General features: G+C 42.8%; 2 protein-coding genes across 3 annotated transcripts in view; both read right to left on the reverse strand.

Moving 5' to 3' along the window:
• LOC132453725 (integumentary mucin C.1-like) overlaps nucleotides 1–385 on the reverse strand; it is a gene marked incomplete at its 3' end in the record, with an annotated part of 68,293 nt that extends 67,908 nt beyond the window's left edge. Inside the window, exon 1 of the mRNA XM_060046670.1 lies at nucleotides 313–385. Within this exon, the coding sequence (XP_059902653.1) occupies nucleotides 313–385 (73 nt within the window). The remainder of the gene's footprint in view (nucleotides 1–312) is intronic.
• LOC132454064 (uncharacterized) overlaps nucleotides 1–8,814 on the reverse strand; it is a 167,130-nt gene extending 158,316 nt beyond the window's left edge. Inside the window, exons 1-4 of one of the 2 annotated variants that reach the window (XM_060047232.1) lie at nucleotides 8,060–8,808; nucleotides 7,875–7,939; nucleotides 7,567–7,712; nucleotides 7,147–7,405 (exon numbers count right to left, since the gene is read on the reverse strand). In XM_060047232.1, the coding sequence (XP_059903215.1) occupies nucleotides 7,206–7,405; nucleotides 7,567–7,712; nucleotides 7,875–7,939; nucleotides 8,060–8,557 (909 nt within the window). In that variant the 5' untranslated portion in view covers nucleotides 8,558–8,808 and the 3' untranslated portion in view covers nucleotides 7,147–7,205. Of the gene's footprint in view, nucleotides 1–7,146; nucleotides 7,406–7,566; nucleotides 7,713–7,874; nucleotides 7,940–8,059 lie in introns of those variants that run through there. The other variant, XR_009524857.1, reaches the window with a different exon arrangement.
• Between the last annotated feature and the right edge of the window lie 740 nt (nucleotides 8,815–9,554).

Below are 9,554 nucleotides of genomic sequence, written 5' to 3' on the forward strand. Positions count from 1 at the left end.
GTTTAAAGGTGGCCTATCCTTTCGGAATGTCGGAGGGACGTGGTATAAAAAAAAATGTCAGAGAATGGAAGAAAATAAGCTGTGAGAAGAAGCTGAAGAGACTGTCATGTCGGAGAAAGCTTTAAGTGAACTTGAAGAACAGTTATACTATTTACCGTTTGCAACCGGGCGTTTGCGTGAGTGTTTGTTTATTTTGTTAAAAGTGTAAACGAGCGTGCTTTAGAAGTGCGGCTTTTTGCTAAGGGGCTGACGCAAGCTGACCACCAGGACGGGACTGTTTTGCTAGCGGTTACCATAACCAACTGGGTGTACCGGAGAGGGCCGCCAGGACAAGGATGGACTTAGCCACGTGCTGCTGCCGAGGAGTTGGTGTTGGACCGAGCATCGAGACGGATTCCTGATCGTGTTGTTGCCTTTTGGAAGAGGTTGTTTTTCAAGGAGATTACCGTGGCTTTTTGTCCTGATTCGGGTGTGAGTATATGGACTTTTCTTTTGAAGAGGATTTCTGTATGAGCTCCAACAAGCTTGCCAATACTGGTACCAGTAACTGAACCTTTCAAAAACCCTGGGGTATTAGTATTTAGGGTTATAAGTTGTGTTTTTCATGTGTTCATGAGTCAATCTAAAAGAAAGGGAAAAGAGAGCTGAGTTATATTGTTTAGAAATAAAACGGTCTAATATTGCTCTCAAATCTTGTCTTTCCAATGTTTTTTTCATGTTGATTGTATTGTTTCATCTTGAATAAGGGCTATAGTTACAGTTGAAATACACTGCTTGGGAAATTAATGCACTTTACCAGTATAGTTACATTCATAAACTAACCAGGCCTCTTGGCATCTTAGCCAGAGTCATCCTTAAATTGTGTTTAGTGTACTGTACACCAGGGCTATTCAACCTCCTTAACAAGTGGGCCGAAAAGGAAAACCACTGGGGGTTCATGGACCGCACAGAGTAAAACTATGTGAATGAATCGCTACAAATAAATCGTACTTAAAGTAGTGTTAACTTAATATATATAGTACTACTACATGGAATAAACTTGTCAGACGCATTCCTTCCTTCTTCACTTTTAATCGTATCATTATAAAAGATTTTGTTCTCACATATTTTGGACACGTATTTAGAATTCAACAATGTTTGAATCATCACAAAACAGAACTACTGTACTTATGAGACATTTTGAGCCAGTGAGAAAGATTGCACTGCCTTGTTTGCCTAGTTTGGCTCATCCTGAGACACTCATGCAACTTCTTATAGGTCATGGAGCAACATGCCCTTGTTCTGATGTCATCCATATGAGAAAAGCTAGACTCACACGTATCGGTTGAGCCAAACGTTGTCAGAATAAGTGATGCCAGTTCCTGAGAGTGGGGTACAGATACTAGCTAGTATCACCGGCTACACACAGAAACCTGATTTGCATGCAACTATATTTCTCCTTTATTTAATTTATTTCTTGCATGCAACCTCTTGCGGGCCAGAAAAAATTAAGAGGGGCCGCATTTGGCCCACGGGCCGCTAGTTGAATAGGCCTGCTGTACACCATCCAGAAAATACATTTCGTAGCTCTCACCATTTCACAACCCATGCAGTAACTTTTATATGTTAAATGGACATTCTATGAAAGTTATTTAGTCAAAACAGAATTGAGTGAGAGGGCTACACTATTATCGTAAAAGGAGGTTCTGTACTTGCCATATCAATGGAAGTGCCCAATAGGGTTCAAGTTCTGAAGGTGAATTGGGCTAAACACAATGGCTTTGTTTACCGCCCAGGTCTGGTTATTTGTTGCAAAGTTAAAAATGCAATGCGTCTGTTTTACCAGATCGATTCAGTTCTTATAATACATGAGGAACTGTTGCCTTTGCCTGTCTCACTTTGCCTTTATGTTCAGTTACTTTTCAAGAACATTTCCATGCACATGAAGTGACCACAACCAAGAAAGATTATGTTGTGTTTAATGTCAACAACATGCAGTATCCTAGACCTTTTGATATACTAATGTCATATGGAGTTAATGACGCGGCTCTCTTTGTTGTCCCTTATTGCTATATGGTGAGCATTAAAGCATTGCGCTTTGCAAACGTTATTCATGAGGTTTGGTAATAAAAAAAAAAAACGCACTCACAGTCCACCACCAAGCCTACAAACTCCACCTCACTGCCTACAAAGACGCCCTCATCGCCGCCAAGTCTGCCTACCTCTCCGCCATCTTTTCTGAGCCCTGTCAAAACCCCAGAACCCTCTTCTCCACTGTGAGCAACCTCCTCAAACCTCGGACCAGCACCCCTCCCCAGATCTCTGCAACTCATTCTTCCAGTTCTTCGCCGACAAAATCACTGCAATCAACCATTAACTCTTCCCTGTACATAACCCCCCTGCACACTCAATGGCCCCTCCCCTACCCATCTCTCTGGACCTCCATACACCTCCTCCCCATTGCCGTCTCACCCACTTTGACCTGGTTACCCCTCCTGCACTATCCAAACTTATAGGCTCCTCAAAACCTACTACCTGCTCCCTTGACCCCCTCCCCACTCCCCTGCTCAAGTCCTGCCTCCCCGTTCTCTGCCCTTACCTCACTAAGCTCTTCAACTCCTCACTGTGCCATGGAACTGTCCCCTCTGCCTTTAAATCTGCTGCTGTCACCCTCACCCTCAAGAAACCTGGTCTTGACCCCTCCTCCCTCAGTAACTACCGCCCAACCTCCCCTTCCTCTCCAAAACCCATGAATGCATCGTCACCACACAACTCCAATCCCATCTCCACGCCAATAACCTTTTCGAACCCCTCCAATCTGGCTTCCGCCCCCTCCACAGCACAGAAACTGCTCTCCTCAAAGTCCTCAATGACCTCCTCACCTCTGCAGACTCTGGTTCCCTCAACTTCCTCATCCTCCTTGACCTGAGTGCAGCCTTCGATACTGTAAACCACACCATCCTGCTCACCAGACTCAGCAACCTCGGAATCGAAGGAACTGCACTCAGCTGGCTTCACTCCTACCTCTCCGACAGATCTTACTTCATCTCCCTCCACAACCACACATCTGCCACAGCCACGTCACACAAGGCGTTCCCCAAGGTTCTGTACTTGGCCCCCTCCTCTTCATCATTTACCTCCTCCCCCTTGGTCAGTTACTCCGCCATTTCTCCATGGACTTCCACTGCTATGCCGACGACACCCAGATTTACATCAGCACCAACTCCCCCCACAACCCCCCCCTCTCCCACATTGAATCCTGCCTGTCTTCACTCACCCTCTGCATGCAAAATAACTTCCTGAAACTTAACAGCAACAAAACTGAACTCCACCATGGTCTCCCCCTCCCCCAGGCCTGCAACCTTGGCGTAATCGTTGATTCCACCCTCTCCTCTCCGCCATTTTGTTTTTAAGACTCGATGAGTAGATTGGCGAACACAGAGCTTGCGTGTTGCTGACCGATGTCACAATCTCTGTTTTCGTCAATCTACTTATCGAGTCTTGAAAACAAAATGGCGTTGACGGGTGATCTACTGATGGTATTGTGTGTATAAAATGTACTTTTTAATAAACAATCTGTACACTTACAAAGTTCTCAATGCCTCGTTTTATATGTTAAGACCATTATTATACTACCAAAGAAGTGTCGGGCTACTTCTAGCCTTTTGAGTGGTTTAAAATAGCGATTTAGTTTTTACCATAACCACTGCCCCCATTGTTCCAAGTTTATAGCGTTTTGATAGAATCGGCTAATAACAGCCAACTGAAGAAAGCGTCTATGTGCGGTTTTTGTGCTCCAAAACGAACGTTTCAACTCGTTATCATACAAAAACATATCCAAAATCCATTTTACACCGGAATTACCCTTTAAATGGTACCACGAAGTTCCAACCCGGTCTCACGAAAAGACGTGACACTGTCACGTTATTTAATCTATTGAAACGTGATCAGGAACACGTATTTTCAAAATGTTCGTGTTAAAAAGCGACAATTTTTAACAATAAATGTTCTGTACGGAGGCTGTACAAAAATGTTCTGTACAAACATGAGTTAGAAAATTGTGCTTTTTAACACGAAATTTTTGAAAATACGTGTTCCTGATCACGTTTCAATAGATTAAATAACGTGACAGTGTCACGTCTTTTCGTGAGACCGGGTTGGAAGTTCACGTACGAGTGAATTTGTCAAGCGAGGTTTTCTTGCTTAGGTTCAATGCGCATTCCTGTAAAATGGGCGTTAATCGCGTAATTTTACTCACCTTAACAAAATGGATCAATAAAGAGCAGTATATTTCACTCAAGAGGAACAGATAGTCATAATGAACTCATATGAGGAGTTCAAAAATCAGAAAGGGGCAACACAGTTGCGCATAATAAGGCTAGGGAGGCATGCTGGCAAAATTAGCCGATCATATAAATTCGCAACTGAAAAGATTCAGCATATTGTCTGAAAAATAAGCAACGTCCAACCTGCTTTATTCTATGATTTAGGAAATTTGCTTTAAATACACCCTATGTAAGAAATGTATAGCATATTTTTTCAACTGCTGAGATGTACGGGCAGTGTACATTAGTGAATTAGTATAAGACCTGAACGCCAGCGACCGGGGTTCAAACTCGCCTGTCATCATGCCTTTAGCCCCCATCTAGATGTGGTGCCAGCATGGCCTTGAGAACATGGGTTCAAAGTCGAAATAAGCATACAAATATAATTCCCTAAACTTTAGGGAATAAGTATTCCATATGACATAAGAATTTTGACATTTTAATACACATAAAGACTGACGCGCTACCTCTACTATACCACTCCAGTGTTTCCCCCAGTAAATGTCTGTCAAGGTGGTCAAGGAGCGGGCTTTTTCAATTCAAAAAGCTTTATGGCACGACCATTGTTGTGAACAGTATTACCGATGCATTATTGATCTTTATTTTTTTACACCTGATGGAAGTATGTTTTCTTTCCCTACGAGGGTTTTCTACTTTGTTAATGCATAATAATTAAAAAAATAAATAAATAATAATAATAATATTAATAATTTATACATACATTGGTAGTCAAGGCGGGGCCCTATTGTTGTTAAGGCGGCCGCCTTGACAACACAGTGCTGGGGGGAAACACTGCACTCTCTCAAGGAGAAACACTGCGCAACAGTAAGCATTGTCTACATAAGGTCCAAAAAGGACGATCAAATAGCGAAAACCCTCAACACTTCATAAAAACAATTCTCATGCAATACCGAGGGATCGGATCCGTCCTGAAAGACCCTCTGACTCCGATGAGACCCCTGTACGCTCCGGGCTCCGACGTCCACGGGAACACCATGGGGACACCAGTGTCAAAGGAGTGACTAGGAAATTGCGCACACCGATCTTACCCGAAAGTCTTAGCTGATAACCTGCTCCCGAGGTTTGGTTGGTAGCATAAGGCCCCATGGTGATACAGCGACGCTAAAAGAGAGCAATTTTTGTGTCACAGCTAACCCAGGCTTTGAGCGCAACATACATCCCTAACCCACTAATCGAGGTTCGTAGTATACCCCACTGTTCAGCCAGGGCCCCGTTTCCCGATAACGATGGATCTTCGCTCGTAAGATCATTCTCCCGATGGATCTTTCGAACCATCGATCATTTCTTTGGAGCGTTTCCCGAAACTCCTCTTAATGTGAACGTGCATTCGCTGCACTCACGACGATCGTAGGATTGTACCTGTCCGCTGACATGGTGCTGAAACGGGCTATGACGCAGGGGGAGACGCAGGAATGTCTGAGGAAAAAGGGTGGGGTTATGTGGGGTTAAAAAGGGTTAAAATATCTCCCCATCAAGGCCAACCGCAGGGTAGCCTACGAAAAGAATAGATTGCAATAATATGAATGCTAAAGATATTAAAACACAATTGATTAAGCCTAGGCTGACATATATATCAGTCCTAATCCTGAACGCACTGTGCATACATTTATTCACGGCATTTCCCCCCCTGAAATAATTCCATGTTACAAAAATCCAAAATAGCTTGTGTGACAACTACATTTATCTGAATGTGCAGATTTTTTAAACATATATTTTGCGCAGCGGGAGAGCCGACTTTATCTGATATAGGACGTAAATATGGGCTATTATGACATGGCTCTTCTCAATGCCGTGGAACGCTCCGTTCACTTGCATGGGCCCTTCACAACAACGCCAGCTTCTTCAGTTGCTAAGCGACGTCAACGTCTTTGGCTAACTATTTCTCTGCTGATCAACAGTATGGTAAGTTGGTAACAAATAAATTGTAAAAAAAAAAAAAACACCTTGTGAAGTTATTTTTTCGTCTGGCAAGTAGCCGCTCATTATCGAAAATAAATAATAAATGATCGAAGCACCTCCGTTTCGAATCGGTGTCCGGTTCGCCCTATCTGGGATTATTTTCCCGATAATGACCGGCGTTCTATTATCCCACTTAACGTCAATATAACTTGCATGTGGAAGGGAAAATAGCTTTATTGGTAATTACAGTAATTTGCTGCTGTATTTTCCGAGACCCCCACATATATTTGAGTGTAGGCCTACTGCTTTCATGGGAGCCAGACCTCTCTCTGTGGGAGCTCAGCTCCCACTGGCTCCCACCTAACTCGAACCCTGGTTATAGATCTTTCTACACTGCCGAGCCGGGTCGGTCGCAGCTTGGCACGCCCGGCGATTTCACCTTCTTAACTCAAGTTTCCTGTGTCAAACCGAGGGGGTTAAATCCCCCGTTCGTCACGGCGCGGGGTTTCTTGGTTCACTGGGGAATGCGGGGCTGTGCACGGAGTCTCTGACCTCTTTAGAATAATTTGTATTATTGCATACTCCCGAATGTTTTCATTTTTTATGAATGAAGACCCCCGCATGCAATAATGAGTTCACTCTATAGTAGGCTAACGACGCTCTTAGCGTCCTACGAGTACCCTGGAGCACTCGTTAGCTACGAGCGTTTTCAAGACGTTCGTTACCAACGATGCTTTCGGGAAACGGTCTGAAAACTGTAAGATGCTCGTACGACCCACTCTGCAATCCACTTAGGCTAACGATGCTTTCGGGAAACGGGGCCCAGATCTGAACAGAGGCTTATTTACAAACATATTCTAAACAATACTTCAACAAATCCTCCTTGAAATAGATGTGTAACCACAGAATAAAGTAAATGCTGTAAATTAGATTAAGTTTATTCATTTTGGTTCACTGGTATACATCAGGGTTCTACATATTTTAGAGCAGACCTTTGATGAACATAAAGAAGATGGGTAAACAAACAGCAGTTCTGATGGTCATTTTCAGAGTTGGTCCTCCTGAGGTGGTAGCGTCACTCGATGTTGGTCCTGCAGTTGTACTTTGCACTTGAGTAGAAGTGGTTCCGGCAGTGGTTGCTTGTCCTGAAGTTATTGTAGTTGGTCCTACTGAGGTTAGTCCTACCAAGGTAGGCCATACAGAGGGAATGATTTTATATTTAAGTACATTATCTTGAGATGAATGAAAGCTTTTAAAATACTTTTATCAACCCACCCAACTTGCTTTGCTAATGTGTTTAAACTAGCAATTGATGTGAAATTATAATTTTACTGTTAGTTACCTGCAACAATAGTAGTAGTGTCCACATCGAGGAAGGTGAATAGATCTTTTATTGCATCCTTCAACACCTGCACTGCACGGCTTTCAGTAGGAACAGCAGATTCTTTGTTGAAGATCAGCGTCATGTCCACAATGACAGATCCCTTACTAGAATGAAAATTAAACGAAAACACCAGAATTAGGATAAAATAGTTTCAATGCTTTTTTATCAGTATCATATTAATTGTCTATCATCTATTTGATATTCATGAAGGTATTCATTAATAAATATGAGTATGAAAGCAATTCAATACAATTTGTTGTACTTACGAAAAAGAGTTGATTGTACTCTTGGAATATGTTCCAGGAAAACTATGTTTGAAGCCATTGTTAACCTATTATAAGAAATACAATTAATTAATATTCAATATGTTTTATGTTTTTCATGTTAAAATAAAGGAATACAATGTTTTTCATTATTCAAACTGAATTAAATCTTCATAACATTATCTAACCTCTGTTGTAACATTAGCAGCCAGCTCCTGATAGGGTGTCGAGCTTGGATCTAAGTAGTCTTCTGTAAACGTACGTCTCATGGTGAATCTCAAATCGATAGTCCCTTCGTTTTCTATAGAGGGCTCGGTAGGCTCTGAGGGCTTGGTAGTTTCTGTTACAGTCGTTGTGACTGAGGAAGAGGTAGATGCGTGAGCTATAGCATGACTTGTTTGTCCAACTATAGTAGTTGTAGAAAATGTGGTTGTCAACATAGATGTGGGCACTACTCTGATAGCAGTAGATCCTTCAGTTGTAGATATGATTCCCGCTTGGCTAGTTGTAGACCTTCTAGTTGTAGCTGAAGAAATGGAATTTGTAGAAGTTACAACAATTGTGCTTGTTCTTCCAGCTGTTCTTGCTGTTATAGCAGAAGTGGGTCCGACATTGGAGCTAATATTTGTTTTTGATGTTGGTCCTTCGGTTGTTGACCCTACATTTGTTGTTGCTGGTCCTGCCATTGTAGTTGTGGGTCCTGCGGTAGTAGCTCTTGGTCCAGCAATTGTTGTGTTTGGTTCAGGAGCTGTCAGTGTTGATACTGCACTTGTTGATGATCTTACAGTTGGTGTGTGTACTGCAGTTGTAGCTTTTGGACCAGCAGTTGTTGTTGGTTCAGCAGTTGGGATTGTTGGTCCAGCAGTCTTTGTTGTGGATCCCGGGGTAGTATTTAATGTTGTTGTTGTTGGTATTGCAGCATTTGTTGGCAAAGCAGTTGTCGATATTGAGCCTGCAGTTGAAGCTCTTGGTCCAGCAATTGTTGGTTCAGCAGTTCTCGTTGTCAGTCCTGTAGTCGTTTTTGGCACGGCAGTCGTTGGTTCCACAGTTGGTGTTGTTTTTTCAGCATTTAGCGTCGTTGGTATTGCAGTTGTTGTTGGTAAAGCAGTTGTCGATATTAGGCCTGTAGTTGAAGCTCTTGGTCCAGCAATTGTTGTTGGTTCAGCAGTTCTCGTTGTCAGTCCTGTAGTCGTTTTTGGCACTGCAGTCGTTGGTTCCACAGTTGGTGTTGTTTTTTCTGCATTTAGCGTTGTTGGTCCTGCAGTTGTTGTTGGTTCAGCACTTCTCGTTGTCAGTCCTGTAGTTGCTGTTTTTGGCACTGCATTCGTTGGTCCTATAGTTGGTGTTGTTTTTTCAGCAGTTGGCGTTGTTGGTCCAGCAGTTGTCGTTGTGGTTCCTGCAGTTGTAGCTCCTGATCCATGAATTGTTGTCGGTTCAGGATTTGGCGTTGTGGGTTCTCCATTGACTGTTGTTGGTCCTGCAGTTGTTGTTGTTGATCCTGCGGAATTTGTTAATGTTGTTGTTGATGGTCCTGCCGTTTGTTTTGGTAAAGCAGTTGTCGTTATTGGTCCTGCAGTTGTTGTGTTTGGTTCAGGAGCTGTCAGTGTTGATACTGCACTTGTTGATGATCTTACAGTTGGTGTGTGTACTGCAGTTGTAGCTCTTGGACCAGCAGTTGTTTTT

This window comes from Gadus macrocephalus, chromosome 3, assembly GCF_031168955.1.
Source record: "Gadus macrocephalus chromosome 3, ASM3116895v1".
NCBI classification, from domain to species: Eukaryota; Metazoa; Chordata; class Actinopteri; order Gadiformes; family Gadidae; genus Gadus; species Gadus macrocephalus.